Genomic DNA, 21,654 nt, shown 5'->3' on the forward strand with positions numbered 1-21,654 from the left:
TGGTTCTCTCCTCCCCAAGACCACAGCCTCTCGATTGCTTCCCAAGATCCTGCTCTGAGTTCTGCCCCATCCCAGACCCAGTGATCCATCTTCAAGAATGGTTCGTCCAGGGGCCGAAGCGATAGCACAGCGGGTAGGGTGTTTGCCTTGCACGCGGCCGACCCAGGTTCGATCCCCAGCATCCCATATGGTCCCCCAAGCACTGCCAGGAGTAATTCCTGAGTGCAAAGCCAGGAGTAACCCCTGAGCATCGCTGGATGTGACCCAAAAAGCAAAAAAAAAAAAAAAAAAGAATGGCTTGTCCTCCTTCCCAGCATGCAGGCTCACAGCCCCCCTCATCAGCTTTCTCCTGTCCAGTCACCAAGTCAGCAAAAGGGGCATGGACTTGTCTTGGGCATCAGCATCTCTCTGCACTGTCCTTGGCATCTTCAAAGATTTGCACTGCACCTGGTGGCCCCCCTTTCCTATGCTCCCATCTCCGGCCATTAGCAGTTGCTTGGTGAACTCTTGGTGTCTGTGCTTGGCTTCTCCCTCCATCCCCTTCCTGTCCCGGCTGGCTGGGGGCCTCTCTGCTGCTTGCTGAGGTTTGGAAGAGCGAGGCCTGACTGCTGAATGCCCCAGTGCCCTCCAGGCCTTCCCCGCGGCCTCTCTTCTCCTCCCCTGCCCAGTCTCTACAGGCAGACGCTGCTGGCCGCCTTCCCTTTGGGCAGCTCCAGGCCTCCTTTCCGCTTCCCTCTCTCGGACCTTTGCTTCAGGGGCGCGCGGGGCTGCAGCATGCATGCGGGAGGAGCCGCTTTCCCGCCGGGTACATCTTTGCTCCTGGGCGTCCACCGGAGCCAGAGGGGACTCCCCCAGAGGCCCGGCGAGGGGGACACCAGCAGGAGCGGGGGCGCCCTCTGTCCCTGGACAGAGACCCGCGAACTCGATCTCAGGGACGCCAGGAAAGCGGGGGAAACGTTGGCGTGGGGTATGGTCGCGGCGGCCAGGGTGTGGGGCGCGTCGGGGTCCCGGGCGGGCGCAGCGTCCGGCGGCCGCGGGGCGGGGACCACCTCCCGGCGGGGCGCGCGCGCGGAGTCGGGTTTCCGGGCGGGAGCGCGCGGGGCGCGGGCAGTGGCCGCGGGCACGGGGCGGACCCCTCGCCGCCCCGCCCCGCCCCGCCGGCCGGGACGAGCCATGGTGGCCCCATGCGGCGGGCACAGCCGCGCCGGGCAGCGTGTGAGCCCTCCGGGAGAGGTAACGGCGGCGCGCGGGCCGGGCCGCCGCCTTTGTTCTCGCGGACAAGTTTCTCGGCGTGCGCGGGACGCGGGGTGGAGGGGCGCGCACGGCCCGGGGTACGCGCGGGGGGCGCGGGACGCGAGCGGGCTCGGGGTGCGGGGCGCGCGGGGTGCGGGCGGGGCGCGGGGGGCGCGCGGGAGCGGGCGGGGCGCGCGGAGTCGGGGGGCGCGCGGCCTCGGCCACCGCCCGACCGGGGGCCCGGACTTTCCTACTTGGGCCAAGTCTCAGGCCGCTCCGGGCCCCGGCGGGGCTCCCCATCCCCAGTGGCCCCGCGTGCGGCCGGGCAGCAGGGCGGCCCCGGCCCCCACCCGAAGGGGCTCGGAATCGCGGCGGGCAGGAATTTGGCGCCTTGCGGGGGCCGGGGCCGAGGGGATCAAGAGCTGCCCCCCGACCTGCCTTTTCGGGAAGCCGCGCCCCGAGCGCGAGCCCAGCTCCGGCCCGGCCCGGCGCGCCCCCGGCTCCTGCTGCCCCCTCTGTCCGCCCTTCCCCCGCCCATCTGTACCCCCATTCCTGCTGGCTGCTCCCCAGGCGCAGCTCGTCCCCACTCCTGCCCGCCCCTTTCCCCCCGGCCCCTTAGAGGGCCGCCCAAGTGGATGGTTCGGGCCGTCCTGGAACCGCCTCCCCGCCGCCTCCTTCCCTGCTGTCCCGACCTGAAGGGGGGCGAGGGGGGAAGGGAAGGGGCGGCTGGAGAGGGGCCTGCACTCGCCGTGTTGGGTGGGCGCGTGCGCACGCGATGCCCGACCGTGAAGATACCTCTTTTCTTTCTTCCTTTCTTTCTTCCTTTCTTTCTCTCTCTCTCTCTCTCTCTCTCTTTCTTTCTTTCTTTCTTTCTTTCTTTCTTTCTTTCTTTCTTTCTTTCTTTCTTTCTTTCTTTCTTTCTTTCTTTCTTTCTTTTCTTTCTGTCTTTCTTCTTTCTTTCTGTCTTTCTTTCTTTTTCTTTCTTCCTTCCTTTCTTCCTTTTTTTCTTCTTTTTGCATCACACCAGCGATGCACAAGGGTTGCTCCTGACTGTGCACTCAGGAATTACACCTGGCAGTCCTGGGGGGTCCTGGGGTTCAAACCCCGTGCAAGGCAAATGCCCTACTCATATACTATCACTCCAGCCTCAACACCAGTTTATTTTCTTTGTTTTGTTATTTGTTTTTGGACCACATCTGGTGGTGCTCAGGACTTACTCCTAACTACACTCAGGGATCACTCCTGGTGGGGCTCAGGGACCATGTGTGGTGCTGGGGATTGAACTGGGGTCAGCAGTGTGCAAGGCAAGCACCCTGCCGGCTATATTATCACCTCTATCAAAGAAAGCCCTTTGAGGGCCTGGAGGAAGGGGAGCTGCAACCCCATAACTGTCTTTAAAAGTCCCTGAAGTCCTGCTGCTTGAGGCTAGGCACTGCTGGTGGAGGGGAGAAGTACCAGAGTTCCCAAGGGCTCATGGAGATCAAGCATTTAAAAATATATCTTTTCATGGATGCTAAAGGCGGTGGGGGGCAGAAGGGGCTCGTCCACTGGAATGAGATTGGAAAGGGCTGTCATTAGCACACAGATGCAGAAATGTGGGTGACCGTGGGAAGGCTCTGCTGACCAGACAGGGTCTGCCTGGCCACCACCCCCAGAGCTCCCAGGGACAGCAGGGCTGTAATTGAGGCTTGTCTCCAGACTGCTGGGACCTGGGCACACAGGACCCGTTTATGGAACTTTGTGCAAGTTCTGTGGCCCAGTGTACCCTGGGATGCAGCTGCTCCAGAAATGATTGCAGGCTATAGAACCAAGGCTTCCCAAAGGTAGACGCACCCAGGGAACAAGGACACTGTTGGTGGAAATTATAAAACTTTGAAAGACTTTCTAAGGCAGTGCATGAGAAGAAAGGAAATTTTAAGACCTGATAGTTTTCCTGATATGCATGATTCTCCCCAAAGAACTTATTAAAAAAAAGTGATATGCCTGCATTTTCAATGCATATGGAAGCTAAGGTCAGGACACTCTGGAACGTTGGGAATAATTTTCTCCTCAAATGTTTTCATTAACTTTGGTAGGTGCTTACATCCCAGCTTCACTCAGTGACAGAATCTTGGAGAAGGGTGGCGTGGAGGGTAAGGAGAAGGGCCAAGTTAATTATAAGGTCTGCTGGGAATAGTCTGATGTGGTTTGAGTTTTTGTTTGTCAGCTTAGCATTTAAAAACATGTTTGCTTTTGTTTAGTTTTGTTGGTTTGACTTTGTTTTGTCTTGAAGAAAGGCAGTCCTTCAAGTCCCCTGTGGCTGGTCTGCACCCCTGGGGAGTGGCTGTGCTGGCCCCTGTGTCCTGCCTGGCCAGGGGCCGTGGCCTTGGCCCAGGGGAAAGTTGGGGCAGATCCATCCGGGCACTCCCAGGCTGCCCAAGACTCTCCATTAGGGCTTTGAGTGTCCGTCTTTGGCTGGGGTGGGGAGGAGGAACTCAGGTGATTCAGAATGTATCCCTGGGAAGTCGAGAGAATGGGCTTTAAGGGTCAACATCAGAGCCGGGCAGTGGTTGCATGTCTTGAAGTCTGTATTTGGGACCTCCCTGACCAGCAGTGTAGCTATTTCCTTTTCCAGTTTGTTTATCTTGTTTTCAAGTAAAATGGCTTTAATTCACTTTTAAAAATTTAACTTTGGAATGATTGTAGTGTCACAGGAAGTTGCAAAAATAGTCTAGAGGTCCTGTATACTCTGCCCAGCCTCCCTGGCAGCATCTTTCACAACTGCAGAGCAGAGGCAGAGTTGGGAATTGGCGTAGGTTCAACCGCAGATGTCCTGTGTGTGTATTTGTGTGAGTGTGTAGGTATGTGTGTGTGAATGAGCATATGTATTTCTGAGTATATGTGGACTGGAGCGATAACACAGTGGGTAGGCGTTTGCCTTGCACGGCCGACCCGGGTTCGATTTTTCCTTCCCTCTCAGAGAGCCCGGCAAGCTACCAAGAGTATCCCGCCAGCACGGCAGAGCCTGGCAAGCTACCCGTGGCGTATTCCATATGCCAAAAACTGTAACAAGTCTCATACTGGAGATGTTACTGGTGCCTGCTCAAGCAAATCCATGAGCAACGGGGTGACAGTGATACAGTGACAGTGATGTATTTCTGTGCTGGAGCCATAGCACAGCGGGTCGGGCGTTTGCCTTGCACACGGCCGACCTGGGTTTGATTCTTCCGTCCCTCTTGGAGAGCCCGGCAAGCTACCGAGAGTATCTCGCCTGCACTGCAGAGCCTGGCAAGCTACCTGTGGCGTATTCGATATGCCAAAAACAGTAACAGCAAGTGTCACAATAGAGACATTACTGGTGCCCACTCCAGTAAATCGATGAGCAACGGGATGACAGTGATATGTGTATGTGTGTGAATGTATGTATTTATGAGTACATATGTATGTATGTGTATGAGTGTATTTGTGAGTATATGTGTGTGTATTTGTGAGTACATATGTGTGTATGAGTGTATTTGTGATTATATGTGTGTATGAGTGTATGTAGCACTGTAGCACTGTCCTCCCGTTGTTCATCGATTTGCTCGAACAGGCCCCAGTAACATCTCCATTGTGAGACTTGTTGTTACTGTTTTTGGCATATCGAATATGCCACGGGTAGCTTGCCAGGCTCTGCCATGCGGGTGGGATACTCTCAATAGCTTGCCAGGCTCTCCAAGAGGGACAGAGGAATCAAACCCGGGTCGACCACGTGCAAGGCAAACGCCCTACCCGCTGCGCTATCGCTCCAGTCCAGTATGTACTTGTGAATATATATGTGTGTCTGTGTGTGTGAGTATGTGTATTTGTGAGTATATGTGTGTATGTGTGTCTGTGTGTGAGTGTATATATTTGTGAATAAATATGTGTGAATGAGTACTTGTGTATGTGTGTGTGTATTTGTGAGTATATGTGTACGAATGTGTTTGTGAATACATATGTGTGTGTCTATGTGAGTGTATGTATTTGTGAGTCTATGTGAGTGTGTGTGTCTGTGTATGTTTCTGTGCAGTTTTTCATTGTGTAGCTTCCTGAAGCTATCACCAAAACTCAGATGTAGAGTGACCCTGCCCTGCAGGAAATCCCTTGTACTGGCTGCAGTGGTCTCTGCTCCCAGGTCCGAGCCTGGGGTCCTGAAGCTGTCATCTCTACAGCTTTGAGAATGTTCCAGAAACAAAGGAGCCTGCTCCCAGGCTTGTGGAGGCTGTGTTTCCCCCGTGTAGTCCGGAGACATATTCGGCTGAGGAAGTGTTGCTGGCTGGTCCCTGTGGTTGCAGAGTCCATGCACAGATGGACCAACGCTTGTTTAACCATTTACCTAGTGAAGGGCCTGGGTTGTTGGGCACTTATAGTTAAAGCTCCTTTGAGTATTATATGTATGTGCAGGTTTGGGTGTGTTCCTAAGTTCCCCCCACTTATTTCTGGGGGAAATAAATGTCCCGAAATCTGACTGCCAGGCTGGATGGAATGTGTGCTTCATCTTTGAAGAAACTAAAGAGCGGTTTTTCAGAGTCACCGTAAATTAGTTGAGACCCAGCCGGCTGTGCTGAGCGGTCTCATTTCCCTCCCCTCTCCCTCTCTAAGAGTTGTTCATTATTTCAGCTGCCCCTCTATGTGTTCCAGCTCATGGAGATGTGGGCTCGTATTTCCTAGTTGCCATCTGGAGATACTCTTCAGTGAAATGTCTTTTGCCTATGTTCTAACTCGATCATTTCTTTTTACTTATTTATTTTTTGGTGTTAAACTTTGAGAGTTCTTAATATATTCAAGACACAAGTCGTTTGTCACATGTGTGCTGTGCGTGTGCGCAGTTTTTTTCAGTATGTGGCCTGTTTTTTATCCTTTTAGCCAAATGGATGAGTGAATCATTCTGCATTTGCTGTTAATCAAATTCACAGACCCTTGGCCCTCTCTTACTCGTGGGCTTTATATGGAGTTCAAATAATCCCACTGGTATCAGGTGTTGGAAATGCGACTTACACTCTGTGGAACGTGGTGGAGCAGTCAGAGGTGCATCCTGCACCTCAGCCTCACAGCCCTGAGCTTGGCCATTCCCGTTTATAGGTAACAAAAGGAGCTCTTAGGGAACCCAGTTTCTCCGCATGTTGATGACACCAGGCTGCCGGGCTCAGGTCATGTTTAGCAGTCTTGCTTCCTCTGCCTCTTCCTCTCCAGCCAGAAGGCTGCTGACTCAGGGCAGTGGTCGTCCACCCGCAGTCTCTGACCTGTGCTGGTTCATAGCAAAGAAAGGCTATAACTGTCGTGCACCACTTTGCCTGTAGCTGCCAGCCTGTGGATGGGCATGCAAGCACCGCTTGAAGGGCACTTCGGCCCTGTTACGGTCTTTCTCAGTATTTTCAACAGAATTGAAGTAGTCGTACCCCCATTTACTCACTCAGCTCAGCCACTGTGAAACAAAGACTCTGACTCTCTTGATTAACTCGAATTTTTTAAAAAGTCACACATTAACACGAAGCATTCCTGGTGTATTCCAGGAGGCACTCCAGGCAGCTAATAGATTTCAGAAAGAGACGTCTCGTTTATACCTTCCTTCTTGTTACATTCATCACAGCCAACCCAGGCTGGCTTAAAATGCGACTCACAAAACTCCAGCTTGCCACAATTTCTTCCAGCAGTTTATACTGGCACCTGCCCTACCCCTAGGCTCACATCCCCTGCCCTATTCAGAAGTGTGTGTGATGTGTGTGCGGTCCGGAAGCAACTGTGTCGACACCAGCTCTGCGCCGGGGCCGCACGCTCACCTCTGCCTGCACTTGTGGGTCCCCATGTTAGACTCTGACCTGGGCAAGGCGACCCCTGGAGTTTGGAGCTGGGATGCAGGTGGCCAGAATATCTGACCTGCCCCAGCTTTATGAGGGCCAGAAAGGGAACTTTGAGGAACAGAGCTTTGGGGGGCTCCAAGTGTAGTTGAGTGTGGAGGACACTGCTCTAACGGGAAGATAATGCTCTATAGGTGCTCCATGGAGTGGTGCTCCATAGGAGGGATACTGCTTTGAGGAGGGGATGGTGCTCCCCAGTCTCATAGTGCTCCACGATGGAGATGGTGCTCCCTAGTATCATGGAGCTCCATAGGGTGATAGGGTTCTTGGGATTGTGCGCCCCAGTGTTAGTGCTCCACGTGGTGGTGCTCCATGCTCCCCAGTGTTAGTGCTCCACGGGGTAGTGGTACTTCATGCTCCACAGTGTTAGTGCTCCATGAGGTGGTGGTGCTCCATGCCCCACAGTGTCTGTGCTCCATGGGGTGGTGGTGTTCCATGAGACCACAGCAGGGCTGTAGTGGTGCATGTCCACAATCTTTGCTTCACAGGGCCCTAGTATTCTGTGGGGTCATTCTATGTTCTGGGGCTGAAGGCTTTCATCTGCTCTCCTTTGTTCAGAAGTATGAAATGTCGGCTGTCTGCATAGTGTGATAGGAAAAGATCCAGACACAGACCTGATAGTAGGAGAGTTTCTTCTTCCTTAGGCGGACAGACTGTGGGTACAGGGAGGCCAGAGGTGGGTCTCGATGACCAGCATTTCAGTCACTCAGTCCAACTGGAGACTTGTTTGGTCGTCTGTCTGAATAAAGAGCTCCTAGTGGGTGCAGGCAGTGTCTGGAGCTAAAACGCTAGGTCCAGATCATAGGGGTGCGGTGTTCTCGACTTGCCCAGAGAAGGATGAAGAAAGGGGAGGTTGGGAGGAGAAGTCACCTCCCACCCAGGAGAGCCGGGGAGGACACTGCAGATCTGCCCAGGAGGCTCCACCCCGGCATTTAGGCTTGTCAGAATCTCACCTTAGAGCTAAGCTCTGTTGAATCAAGAACCGATCTCCAGGGAACAGGGAGGCAGTAAGGGGCGAGAACACTCGCCCTGCAGGCAGCCCGGGTCCCACACATTCCCAGAGCAGGAGGCAGCCCTGGAGGTGGCGTGGGCAAACCTCAGCACGTGGGGTCAGAGTAGACAGCAGCCTTGGCGGAGCGTCTGTCCGCTGGTCTCACGGCCGAGAATCGCAGGAAGATCTGCCCACCGCCTCCACCAGTAAGGGCCCATTTGAACTCGCAGCTTGGAACGTCTCTTAATTCTGTTGGCATCTGTTTGTGGCAGCCTGTTCAGTGCCCTGAGCACCTTTTGGATCATGCTCTCTGGAAGCTGGAGTGCCAGCGTGAGTGGCAGACCCTTGCCTGCTGAGAATTCCCTTCCCATGCCCACCACAGCAGTCCCACATCTGCACCGGTCTCCGCACACAGGGGGCATGTGTAGGCACCAGGCACAGGTGAGGGCCTGGTTGGAGAGGTGCTGGCGGGGACATCAGTGCCAGTTAGCCAGCCTGGGTGTGTGCACTGACACCACCCCGTGTGCCCCAACACTCGCCTGTGCAGGCAGTAGGACTCAGGTGTGGGGCCCATGTGGGATAGCAGGAGAGAGAGCACAGAGGGGAGGGCACTTGCCTTGCACGCAGCCCAGCCGATATTCCATACGGCCCCTTGGCACTGCCCAGGGTGATCCTGAGTGCCACCAGGTGGGGTCCAAAACAAGACAAACCAAAGAGCCGAGGCCCCCCTCTTCTCCCTGACTCGGCCTCAGTCAGCAGTTCCTGGGAGCAGAGAGAGTGGTGCTTCGGCTTGGGTCCCACCCCACCTCCTGGCTTCCCACAGGACAGAACCCTCTGACCCTGCCCGGCTCCTTCAGCACCATTCCCAGGCACGAGGCCTGGCTAGCCCTGCCCCCGGGGCCGTGTCCTCTCCAGGATCCATCCTTGCAGGCTCTGAAATGAGGCCAGAGGAGCTTCTCTGCCCAGCACAGTGGAAAGTGGTGCCAGGTGGGACCACTCCTGGTATGCATGGGGGAGGGCGGAGGGCAAACGCTTCCCAACCCTCCCCAGCCCTTGTCTCCCTTCTTCCCGGGCAACTTCGTTCCCTCTGCAGTGCTCTCTGTTGGTTTTTATGGTTTTGTCTGCTCTGCTGTTGAAATCCTTGCCTGGCCCATGTGGGTGAGGTCACCCAGAGCTGATCTTGGACGCCTGACTTACTCCGCTCGCCATGGTTTCCTCGAGCGCCTTCCATCCGTTTCATCTTTCAATAGCTGAGTTTCCCACCTCCTCGGTCTGCCTCCCTCACCGTGCTTTGCCTCTGACAGAGCTGCAGTGTTCACTCGGCGCTTGCTGTCTGCCTGGAGGTTCTCGTGTTCCTTGGGGAGATGCCCAGAAGTGGGATTGAGGATCTTAAGTTAGCACTATCTTTAGCTTCTCAGTTTTTCCTTCTGGGGAGAAGTTTAGACCACACCCAGAGGTGCTCAGGGCTTTCTCCCAGCTGTGCTTGGGGACCCCCAGGCAGTGCTGGAGGTTGTGCCCAGGCAGCCACGTTGCAAGGCCAGTCCCCGCCCCCCCAGGTCTCTCCAGCCCCATCAGCTTCCCAGGTTGGCCACAGCTGTACAGCCCCACCAACGGCCCGTTCCCTGTCCACTCTCCCTTGCGCCCCTGTGCGCCCCCACTACACGGGTGGCAGGTGGCATCTCCACCACCCCTGAGTGAGGGAAGTCCTGCGGAGCTGCAGGGGGAGCGGCAGCAGAGCCTGTGAACAGGATGTTCTGGGTGCGGGGTGGGACAAGGAGGGGAAAGGGGGTGGCCCCAGCAGGAACTCACCCGGTCCCTTTTCAATGACGAGCTTTGGCCTTGTGGGAAACAGGTCAATAGCCCCTGAGCTCGACATTTCAAGTGACTGGTTTGAAGAGATTCTGGAAAAATTTGTTGTTGTTTGTTTGGGGGCTACACCTGGTGGTCTCAGGGAGCCATAGGGGATTCCGGGAGTCAGCTGCATGCAGGATGAGCTCCTCGTCCGTTGTAGTATCTCTCCAGCCCCTGGAAAATGTTCTTCTCAAAGGAACTTCTTTGGGCCAAGGGCCCAGTGTTAAAAGTGAGCTTTTTGCCATGGAGGAGCAAGTTTCTTTTACCCAGTCAGGAGAGCTGGGGGGTGCCCTGGCTGAGTGATTAGGGGTCTGCACTGTCTCCCACCATTGCATGGGAGCAGGAAGCAGATAAGCCAGAGCAAGAGCCAGACCCCTGTGTGGCCATGCGGAGCTCAGGGCCGGGGACACCCTATCTTCCGGGCCGGGGCGGGTGTTCTTGTGAACCAGGGCCTGACCCAGCCTCCCTCTGCTCCTTCCCGCTTCTACCCCTTCCTCTGGTTCACCCAGACTGTTCCCTGACTTGGTCTGGGGAGGACTGTGGGCGTCCCTGCAGCGGAGATGTTTCAAAAGCGTCTCACTGGGGGGCTGGAGCGATAGCACAGTGGGTAGGGCGTTTGCCTTGCATGCGGCCGACCCGGGTTCGATTCCCAGCATCCCATATGGTCCCCTGAGCACCGCCGGGATAATTCCTGAGTGCAGAGCCAGGAGTAACCCCTGTGCATCGCCGATTGTGACCCAAAATGCAAAAAAAAAAAAAAAAAAAAAAAGCGTCTCACTGGCCGTGACTTTGGCCTCTGTCATGGCAGAGGGTGGCTGGGCTGACGATAAACGTGCACTGTCACTTTGGAATTCTCTGAATCAAAAGGAGCTCCGGGCCCTGGGAACTGGGGATGAGTCACACAGGAAGTGGGGAGAGTTTCCCGGGCATTGACCCCCACTCTGCTCCCCCAGGTCCAGCCTGCTATAGCCCTAGCGGTCCCGTGCTGGCTCTAGAAGATCCTGGCACCTTCTTCCAGGTCTTTTCCGGGAGGCATGGCACGGCCACGCTGACGGAGGCCGACGTGACGGACGTCAGGGCCAAGGCCGGTAAGTCTGAGCCCGGGGTGCCTCTGCGCAGTCTTTACCCCATGCTTGCGTCAGCTCTGCCGTGGCACTGACTGCGGAATGGTGTGTGTCAGCCCTGCGTGCCTCAGCAGTACACTTCTGTCCTCTCAGGACATTTCATTTCTTCTCTCCTCTTTGCTTTCATTTTGATCTCTGTGAGTAAATGGGAGGTTCAAAAGATATTCAGAGTGATTGCTGGGAGGGACCGTGGCCTTTGCAAGAACTTCCTGCCTGTGGGGCCAGAGCGATAGCACAGCGGGTAGGGCGTTTGCCTTGCACGCGGCCGACCCGGGTTCGATCCCCGGCATCCCATATGGTCCCCCAAGCACTGCCAGGAGTAATTCCTGAGTGCAAAGCCAGGAGTAACCCCTGAGCATTGCTGGGTGTGACCCAAAAAAAAAAAGAAAAAAAAAAAGAACTTCCTGCCTGTGTGTGAGGACTTCTGAGGTAAAGCTGTGAAGGGATCTATAGGGAGAGTCTATGTTCCTGGCAGAGGAACTCATGAAAGGGAATTAGGTGTTGGCACGCCAGATAAGATGCCAGCCCTTCTTCACCATCCCCCAAAGATCTTGTCCATGGGGAAGAATGTTTGTTTGAATTTTTCTTCAGGATCATTAATTTTGGCTTGTGCTTGCTGCATCCTTTGGGAGTTAGCTGCTCCAAGGATGAGGCCTTTCCATTTTCCCCCTACCCACTCGTGTGTGTGGAAGGAATGGGCGGCAGGTGCTGGCAGCCGGCAAAGGCAAGGCGCACTCATTAGCACAGCCACTTAGCAGCTTCTCTGTGTGGGCTTCCAAGGAGCTGTTCTGGTGTCTAAAATGTTTTACTGGGGCCAGAATGATAAGACAGCAGGTAGGGCCTTCGCCTTGCATGCAGCCTACCCAGGTTTGACCCCCAGTGTCCATAAGGTCCCCCAAGCCCACTGAGAGTGATCCATGAGCGCAGAGCCAGGAGTAAGCCCTGAGCACTGCTGAGGGTGACCCAAAACAAAAACAAAACGAAGGGGAGTTACACCCAGTGTGGCTTTAAGAGCTGTGTGTGTGTGTGTATAGTGTGACTGTGTGTTATTATGAGTGTGTATGTGTGAGTGTTGTGGTGACTGAGTATGCGTGGTGTGTGTGTGTTTGAGTGTGGTGATATGTGGTATGAGTGTGGTATGTATGAGTGATGACTAAGTATATGTAGTATGTGTGTGGTATGCATATGTAGTGACTGTGTGGTGTATGTGTGGTATGTTTGAGTGTGTGTGGTGACTGATGTATATCTATGTGTGGAGTAGTTGTGGGATGGTATGTGTGAGTGTGTGTGTGTGTGTGACTGAGTGTGTGTGGTGACTGTGGTGACTGAGTATGTTTGGTGATGGTGTGTGTGGTGATTGTGTGTGTGTGGTGACTGAGTGTGTGTGGTGACTGTGACTGTGTATGTGGTGATTGTTTGTATGAGGTGATTGAGAGTGGTTGATGACTGGTGACTGAGTGTGTGTGGTGACTGAATGTGTGTGATGACTGTGTGGTCTACATGTATGTGCGAGTGTGGATGTGTGTAGTGTGGGTGTGAGTACATACATGTTAGTTTGGTACGAGTGCTGCTGTATCTTGTTACTAAAGAGTGTTACTTGTTAGTCAGACAGAGCTTGGGGATCAAACAAAACTGCCCCTGGGCTTGGATTCTGCAGCGGAGGTGACAGAAATCAGTGTGACCAAGCAGCTGCCAGAGGCTGGGCTCAGGAGGCATTTCTGCCTTGAAGCTGGGGCAGCCAAGCAGTGCTCCTGCAGTGCTGCGCTGGCTGGGGCCTGTGCATGCCACCTGCCCCACCGCTGTCATTGGTGCCCCCAACAGTGAGGGATGTGGCCTGGGCAGCAGTGAAGACTGTCGCAGGGAGGGATGGTCGGACAGGGTATATGCGTACTGCAGGACCTGGTGTTGAGCCCAGCACCGTGGGACCTGGTGGCGTCCTGCTCTGTGTCTAGCCCCAGTTCTTGGGCTCTGGTGCTCAGCTGGCTGGCTGAGGTCCCTGGGGATGTGCAGACCAGGTGAGGCAGGTGGGGAAAAGGTCCCCAAAGGCAGCACAGAGCCAGGAAGTGGGAGCAGGACCCGGCAGGAGCGGAGGTGCTCAGGTCATGTCCCTAGGGTCTCGGCATTGACCAGAGCTGAGGGTCAGGTGTGGCTACAGGAGGGGGGTGGGCAGAGGGCACATGGAGCAGGCGTGAGTGCGTCCGTGGCAGCTTTTTTTTTGCTTGGTTTCAGGGTTGGTTTGTCCTTCCTGAGAGCTAGAGCTGGGTGTGTGGCTATGGCTTAGGGAAGGGGTCGAGGGTGGGGACAAAGGGACAGGGACAGCTGGTGACCTCCCTGCCTCTCTTCCAGGCGAGGACCCTCTGTGCAGCCCCCACTCCGGGACCTTCCCGAGGGTCTCAGAGGTGGAGATGAGAGGGTCGGAGGACGCGGCCCCCGGAACCGTGTTGCAGCGGCTGATCCAGGAGCAGCTGCGCTATGGGCCCTCGACTGAGACCATGAGCCTGCTGGCCCTCCAGCAGCAGGCCACGGGCAGTGCAGGGCCGGCCCGCCCTCCCGGCTTCCCTTCCACGGAGAACCTCGCCCCGGAAGACCCACCAATGGTCCACCAGTCGGCGCGCCAGGAACCGCAGGGCCAGGAGCACCAGGTGGACGGCGCGGCCATGGAGAAGCAGGCGAGGCCTGTGCCTCCGCCCGGCGAGGATCTGCCCACGTACGAGGAGGCCAAGGCGCAGTCCCAGCTCTTCCGGCCACCGCAGGGCTACTACCGGGCGGGCGGAGGGCAGCCGGCGCGCTCCGAGGGCCGGCCGTCGGTCAGCCGCGCCCACAGTGGCCAGGCGCTCAAGGATGAGGCGCTGAGGGAGCTGAAGCAGGGCCACGTCCGCTCCCTCAGCGAGCGCATCATGCAGCTGTCTCTGGAGCGCGGCGGCCCCTCAAAGGCACCCCCTGCCCCACCCGCCGGCAAGGACCCCCGGGGCCCGCCCCCCGAGTACCCCTTCAAGAGCAAGCCCGCAATGGCCACTGTAGGAAAGCCCCAGGAGCTGGGCCTGCTCTACCCCGAGCACGCAGGCATGCTGCCAGAGCTGCTCAAGCCCTACCCAGCGCCCCAGCCCGTGAGGACCGAGGTGGCCGTCCTGCGCTACCAGCCACCCCCGGAGTACGGGGTCACCAGGTGAGGCTGTGGCCGGGGGACCCTGACTTGGGTGCAGAGCTGAGTCAGCGTGCTGGGGTGGGGGGGCATCCCTGTCTGGGCCAGACCGAGGGGCGGAGGTAGGGAGGAAGGGATGGAGGCTGGAGCCAGGCTAGGGGCCCCAGGAAGCTGCCCCCACCCCCAGCAGCGCTCCCACTTCACCTGCTGCCCCGCGCCTGCCCCTCCTCCCACTCCCCGGGCAGCCCCAGACCTCCCTGCGTCCTGTCCTATCACAGCTGCTGCTTTAGTGGGACCTGCAGGAAGCTGGGGATGTTGTGTCTCTCCCAGATGGTGTCCCCATGGGCAAGGCCTGGGGGTGCAGTGGGGAGGCCGATTCGTGGACCAGGTGAGAACCCAGGCCCGAGGGAAGGAACAGACTCCGTGAGATCCTACATGTCAGCGCGGGGCAGGGGGACTCGGCTGTCCTGTACAGACATGGCCGCCCATGGATCTGACAGAGGGGCACTGAGGTCGGCCCTGCGTGGAGCCTCGGCCGGGTGCCTTGGGACATGGACCATTATAGTCTGGGTGCTGTGTGGTGGCCAGCTGGGCTGTCCCTGGAGCCTGAAAGCCTTCTCTGTTGCCGGGCTCTGGGTGTCTCGAGGAAGGACACAGTGCAGCGGGGCTGCAGCATGCGTAACAGCCATCCCGTCCTCATGGTGGCCACTTAGATCAGCTGTGCCACAGTGTGAGTGACGACCACCCCCATCCTTGCAATGGCCACGTGGGGGCAGCTGTGAAGCAGTTGTAAGTGACCACCATGCCGTCCTCACAGTGGCCACTTAAGCCAGTTGTGATGCAGCTGTGAGTGGTCTCCATTCCCATCCTCTGAGTGGCCATTTGGACCACCTTGTGACACAGCTATTACGTGACCACTGTACTGTCCTCACAGTGGCCTCTTGGACTAGCTGTGACACAACCATGAGTGACCGCCATCCCGGTCTCTTGGACCGTGGTCTCCTGTATTGAGTCTGTGTGCATTGGAACGAGTCTTACTTGGGGGTCCAGTGGGAGGACTGTGGTTTGGGGACAGATAGTTTGGGGGTGTTGAGTTCTCATTTTCCACTTTGTTCTAAATTGTACAGTCTCCGAGCCGCTTTACCCCTGGCTTGTTTGTGCTGATTTGCCTGAGATTGAGTTTGTTCCCGAATGACTGTGACATGCTTATTGCTGAGGCTTCGGGGCCAAGGGTAACGCACACGTGCACTCAGCACAGTGGTAGTCTGTGCCCCGTCTCTGAGAACATCCTGTTGGTGCTCAGGGCCCCTCCTGGAGGTGCTGGGGGTCGAAGCGGGGCGAAGGGGCTCCCGTGCCCACAGCATGTGCTCAGCCCCTGAGCTGCCTCCCTGGTTTCTTTTGTATTATTTCATGCTGAGTCCTTATTTGCTGTGTCTGCTAACATCCGTTCGGCCGCCCCCTGTGCTCGAAGTCTGCAGTGCTCAGCAGGAAGCCTGATCCCATTAGATGGGGTGGAGTGTGCTGTGGACCCCGTCGGGGCCCTAGGAGCACTGCATGCCTGGGCCGAGAAGGGGAGTGACCACTGCACGTCCTGGAGACAGGGGCTCTGGTCTGCTGGAAGAGCCTTTAGAGTGGGCAGTGGGGGCCAGAGACCCTGTGGCAGGCCAGCTGCTTATCTTGCATGTGGTCCCCCCTGGTTTGGGTCCTGGCGCTGCCAGAAGTTACTCCTAAGTGCAGAGCTGGGATAAGCTCAGCCTGCAGAGTCTGACCCGCTGAGTTGAGCTGCAGTCTGTGAGAATCCGGCACGTGGCACACGTGGCCCTGTTGTCTGAGAATCCAGCACGTGGCTGTGTGTGGCCATGTCGTCTGTGAGAATCCGGCACATGGCATATGTGGCCCTGTTGTCTGTGAGAATCCGGCTCATGTCTGTGCATACCAGCTGCGGGGGGCTTCAGGATGGCACTCCCCAAGGCAGAGGCTGGAGGCATGATGGGGTGGGGCCTATTATTTTTTTTGCTGATTTTTTTTTTAATTTTATTTTATTGAATCACCATGTAGAAAATTACAATGCTTTCAGGCTTAAGTCTTAGTCATACAATGCTGAAACAACCATTCCTTCACCAGTGCCCATATCCCACCACCGAAGACAAAAAAAAACAAAAAGAACCACAGTACACCTCCCATCCCGCCCACCCCCACACACACACACACCCCCGCCTTGTAACTGATAAATTTCACTTTACTTTCTATTTACTTTGGTTACATTCAATATTTCAACACAAAGCTCACCATTATTATTAGGAGCACCCCACTAGAGTCAGACCTGTTGTGAAGAGAAATGAGGTCGCGAGGCCGCAGTAGCGGCTGCGCAGTTTTGTATTTCTGTACTTTAACAACTAAGTCCAGGGAGATTTCTTCCGGATATTCGATCATTGCAAGCTTGTAAACCCCATCTGTGGTCGTCATAATATGGCGTCCCCACGCCCTTCATCCCTGGGAAGGGACAGGCGAAAGAGAGAAATACCTTTCCCCTCCTGGGCAGGCATGGGGTCGCGGCTTAGTTCTCTGGCTGGAGACAATCTGCAAGGAGCTGCCCATGTTGAAGTTGGTTCAGCTGGGTCTGGATTCACGCTCGTGCAGCTGCGGAGGAGCCGCACACGTGTGTGGCCCCCGGGGTCACATCTCGGCAGTGGTGGGAGGGGCCGGTGCCTCAGGTGGGGCCTATTTGTGGCTCCTGACCCCATGTACTGGCCTCCCACACCTCAGAGAGGAGAGTCCTTCCGCCTCGCGAGGTGCTGTCTGGGCCGCCTCAGTTAGCTCCCACGCTGGACTTCTGAGCAGGAGTCCCCCTGCCCCAATCTCAGGTGGAGGTGGGTGAGGCACTTGCTAACTGCTGGCCTTGCCCAGAGGCTGACTGCCAGTGGGGTACGTGGGTGCCTGTGCCCCTCCCCGCCTTCCCTGACCTTTGCAGGGGACACGCAGCTTCTGGGTAGTGGCCACTTTCTGCATCGCTGGGCGCCACACAAGTCTTCCCCCAAGAGGGTGCTGAAAGGAGGGGCGTCCCTCTGCCAGCGGGGTCAAAGTGCCATCCCGCCCTGGCGGTGCCCACTGACTGAGTCGTGCCATCCACGTGCCCAGACTGAGTGCTGTTCTCTGTCCTTGTAGCCGCCCGTGCCAGCTGCCTTTCCCGGCAACGGTGCCACCGCACAGCCCCGTGCCCTCCCAGGCCTCTGTGGTCAGTGGGCCTCTGCATTCAGTCTCCCTGCCTCTGCCACTGCCTGTGGCCCTGGCAGCCCTGCCCCCACCGCTGCCAGCCGCCTCCCCAGGCCCGCAGTTGGGCCCTGATGCCCTGGCCATTGTGGAGCGGGCCCAGCAGATGGTGGAGATCCTGACCAAGGAGAACCGAGCACTGCAGCAGGAGCTCCAGGCCCACTGCGACAGCTCCGAGAAGCTGCACAAGGTACTGGCCATGGGGAGCAGGTGGGGGCCGGGTTATGGGAAAAGGTGCCTGGCGGAGGCACCGCTGAGAGGAGCGGAGACGGCAGCCATGGCACCAGGATGCACAGCCACGCAGGCCACAGAGATGCGCGTTGGCCTGAGAGCTTGGAGCAGCCCTGCTGAGGGGCTGGGGGCGGCTCTGGGGTGCTAAGGACTGGCAGGAAATGGCCCAGCCCCATGTGTGCCCAGGGATCACCCCAGCAGGATGTCTGTGCCCAGGAGACAGGCTGGCCTGGGCACTGGCTCATAGCCCTCTGGAGGGGTGTAGGGACTGGGTGGGTGCGAGTGTGGGAGGCATGGAGTGTGGCCCCTGCCCTCACCTCTGCTTCCAGCTACCGCCAGTGATGGAGACTTCCAGTTTGCAGGCACTTCCCAGGGTGCTTCCCAACAGTGGACAGTGACTCTGGCGCCTGCCCCGAGCCCGGTGGGATGAGACACATCCTGCTGCGCCGCAGCTCCCTCGGGGTTGCTGTGAGCTGTGGTCTCCAGGCTTCCAGCCCTCAGCTCAGTGGGGTCGCCAACCTGCCTTTTCTCCACTACCTGTTGATTCCTTAAAAAAAGTTTTCTGGGGGCTGCAGCGATAGCACAGCGGGTAGGGCATTTGCCTTGCATGTGGCCAACCTGGATTTGATTCCCAGCATCCCATATGGTCCCCCGAGCATCACTAGGAGTAATTCCTGAGTGCATGAGCCAGGAGTAACCACTGTGCATCACCGGGTGTGATCCAAAAAGCAAAAAGAAAAAAAAAAAACCAAAAAACCGTTTTCTGCCGTATAGAAAACCTGCCCAGAGGGCTAGAGAGAGAGGACACAGGGAGGGCCTTGTACGCACCTGACCCAGGCTCGATCCCCTGGGCACCACCAGGAGCGACCCCTGAGTGCAGAGCTAGGACTCACCACCCTGGGCATCGCCGGTGGGGCCCAAACTAAAAGCAAAGTCCCACCTTGTGAACGCAGAGTTTCCCAGGGGGGTGTGTCCTGCTGGGGATGCCTGCCCGTGGCCATGCTTCTACAGGAGCCTGAGACCACCACTGCAGGGGTGTTGCTCCCCTCCCTGACTTCCATGTGGATGTCTGTGGTGTTGGCGTGCCAGGAGCTTGCTCTTTGCTAGGGTCCTGGTGTGGGGGTCCTGGTCCTGGTGTGTCCCCCACTCAGACACCCCCTCCCGTCTTTTTCAGTTTGAGAAGGAGCTTCAGAGGATTTCCGAGGCCTACGAGAGCCTGGTCAGGTCCAGCAGCAAGCGCGAGTCCCTGGACAAGGCCATGAGGGACAAGCTGGAAGGCGAGATCCGGCGGCTGCATGACTTCAACCGAGACCTCCGAGGCACGTGGCTCGTCCCCGAGGGCTGCGTCGGGTCCCACCCAGCCCCTCCCCGTGTGGTGTGGGTCTCGCTGACCATCCCCTCTCCTGCACAGATCGCCTGGAGACCGCCAACAGGCAGCTGTCCGGCCTGGGGCACGACGGGCTACAGGAGAGAGCGGCAGAGGGCCTCTACGCATCCCAGAGTGAGTCCTGCTGCCACCCACTGCCCGCCTACTGCCCGGCCCACTGCCCAGCCCACTGCCCAACCCCACACTGCCCACCCTACATTGCCTGCCCCACTGCCCACCCTACATTGCCTGCTCCCCTGCCCACCCAACTGCCCGGCCCACTACCCACCCCACTGCCTGGCCCATTGCAGGACCCTACACTTCCCACCCTGCACTGCCCACCCACTGCCCAGCCCCATACTGTCCACACCACACTGACCACCCCACACTGCCTGGCCCACTGCCTGGCCCGCTGCCCAGCCCACTACCCACCCCACTGCCCAGCCCACTGCCCAACCCCACACTGCCCACCCCACTGCCCACCCCACGCTGCCCATCCCACTGCCCAGCCCCACACTGCCCACCCCACTGCCCACCCCACACTGCCCATCCCACTACCCAGCCCCATACTGCCCACCCCACTGCCCAGCCTCACACTGCTCGCCCCACACTTTCGGGCTCCAACTGTGTGCCTGTCCCTTTGCTGTCTTGGAAAGGCCCCTGTTGGCCACAGGGGTCTGTGTCCACTCTGTTCTGGTAGCTGACACATCTGCTGCTGGGCCTCGGGTCGGGCTCTGCTGAGATAAGGGTGGTCCCGGTGTCCTTACTTGTTCCACTTTCTATGCACCCTTTCTATGCATGGTCTCTGTGACCCCCCCAAAGGAAGCCCCCTGCGACTGCACGCCTGAGGCTCATGCCTCCTCTCTGAAGAGGAAGTGGCTGGGGCTGGGGCCTCCCAGTCCTGCCATGCTCTCCACTGGGCCTCCCCAGCTGCATCGGCCCTCCTGGCACTGGGGCTCCATCCCCAGCTGTCCAGGGGCCCTTCCTGGGCCTCAGGGTCTGTGCATAGAGTATTTCCTTGTCACCAGAGACAGATGGTATCATCCAACAGTTTTAAGAGACTATTGGCCACGGTCTAGGTGTTTGCAGGGAAGATGAGTGTGGGGTCAGAACACCAGAATCGGACTAATCAGTGAAGGGTGAGAAACCAGAGTCAGCTCACCAGTGAGGGGTCAAACATTGGAATCAGGCTGTTTCAGGCTGCTGAGGAGACTGGTTCACTTGGGCCTCCCCATTTGGGGTCTTTATTTATGACCCAGAACGCAAGTCTGCTAGCCCTGCTCAGCTGTGGCAGAGCCATTTGCTCTGCTCCCCTGCTCTGCTCCACCTGGCACCACGGGCCGCCCACCTGGACCACGAACTTTGTCCAGCAGTGCCTATGATCAGAATAACCTCTCCTGTGGTATGATTTGGTGCTTATTGGCAGGGAAGTGCTCTGGGATCCTGTTACTGTTATTTTACATGCAGAAGTAGTGGGGCCTCCTCAGAATTGAGGCACATAGGAACATTCTACAGGGCCCAGACCGTGGGCAGAAGCCAGCATTTCTTAGCCGGGGGCCTTATGACCCCCTGTGGGCCCCCAGGGTATCCCATGTAAAGTCATGTGTAACTGGGGACCCAGCGTGAGACGGGTGCTGTGAGATGGGGCCGCACTTGGCAAAGCCTAGACGCCATGCATGTGAGGAGCTCTCCACCTAAGCACTCAGGCCCCAGACTGCGCCTCGCCCATCTCTGACGCAGCTCAGAATGCTGACGGGGGCTTCCTCGAGGTGGCTCCTCCCAGGAGACCCTCCCCTGGCCTCTCTCTGCTCTTTAAATATCCAAGCAGCTTGAGGGAGCACTGGGAGAGATACTCACCTGGACCCTGTAGCCTGGCCCCCATCCTGCTGAAATGTTCTCTGTCTGCTCATGGTCCAGGCCAGCAGCTGGGAAAGCCTCTGGCCACCAACTGCACCCCCACCCCTACGGAATACACTACAGAGCCTCAGATGGTGTGAACTATCAGCACACGGGTGAGAGGTTATAAGCGTTAGTACCCAGGTGGGGGTGGGGGTGAGCATCAGTACTCAGGTGAGGGTGAGTATGAGTATCAGTACTTGGGTGGGGGTGAGTGTGAGCGTGAGTACTCAGGTGGGGGCAAGGGTGAGCGTCATGTCATTACTCAGGTGGGGGTAAGGGTGAGTGTCAGTACTTGGGTGGAGGTTAGTGTGAGTGTCAGTACTCGGGTGGGGGGTGAAGGTGAGCATCAGTACTTTGGGGGGGTGAGGGTGACTGTGAATACTCAGGTGGGGGTGAATGTGAGTGTCAGTGCTCAGGTATGAGTGGGTGTGAGTGTCAGTACTCAGGTGGGGATCGGTGTGAACTATCAGTACCTGGGTGAGAGGGTGAGCATCAGTACTCAGGTGTGGGTAGGCATGAGCTGTCAGTATATAGGGTGCTGGGTGGGGTGGGGTGACCCTTGGAGCTAGCCACTCTCTCGGCCCAGGAAGCTATGGTGACGCAAACAGTAGCTGAGATGCCCAGGTGTGGGGACCACCAGAGGCCGGGGCCTCACAGCTTGTGATGGAGACGTGTCCTTCCCTGAGCTA

The 21,654-nt window shown here is 57.4% G+C and overlaps 1 protein-coding gene across 5 annotated transcripts in view; it reads left to right on the plus strand.

The window, feature by feature from the left end:
• Positions 1 to 759: 759 nt before the first annotated feature.
• AMOTL1 (angiomotin like 1) overlaps positions 760 to 21,654 on the plus strand; it is a 30,322-nt gene continuing 9,427 nt past the window's right edge. For 2 of the 5 annotated variants that reach the window (XM_055130914.1, XM_055130915.1), the window contains exons 1-6: positions 1,094 to 1,233; positions 10,887 to 11,021; positions 13,404 to 14,223; positions 17,365 to 17,659; positions 18,875 to 19,019; positions 19,112 to 19,201. In XM_055130914.1, coding sequence (XP_054986889.1) covers positions 1,185 to 1,233; positions 10,887 to 11,021; positions 13,404 to 14,223; positions 17,365 to 17,659; positions 18,875 to 19,019; positions 19,112 to 19,201 — 1,534 coding nt within the window. In that variant the 5' untranslated portion in view covers positions 1,094 to 1,184. The other 3 variants (XM_055130916.1, XM_055130918.1, XM_055130917.1) reach the window with 3 other exon arrangements.

This window comes from Sorex araneus, chromosome 3 (assembly GCF_027595985.1).
Source record: "Sorex araneus isolate mSorAra2 chromosome 3, mSorAra2.pri, whole genome shotgun sequence".
Taxonomy (NCBI): Eukaryota; Metazoa; Chordata; class Mammalia; order Eulipotyphla; family Soricidae; genus Sorex; species Sorex araneus.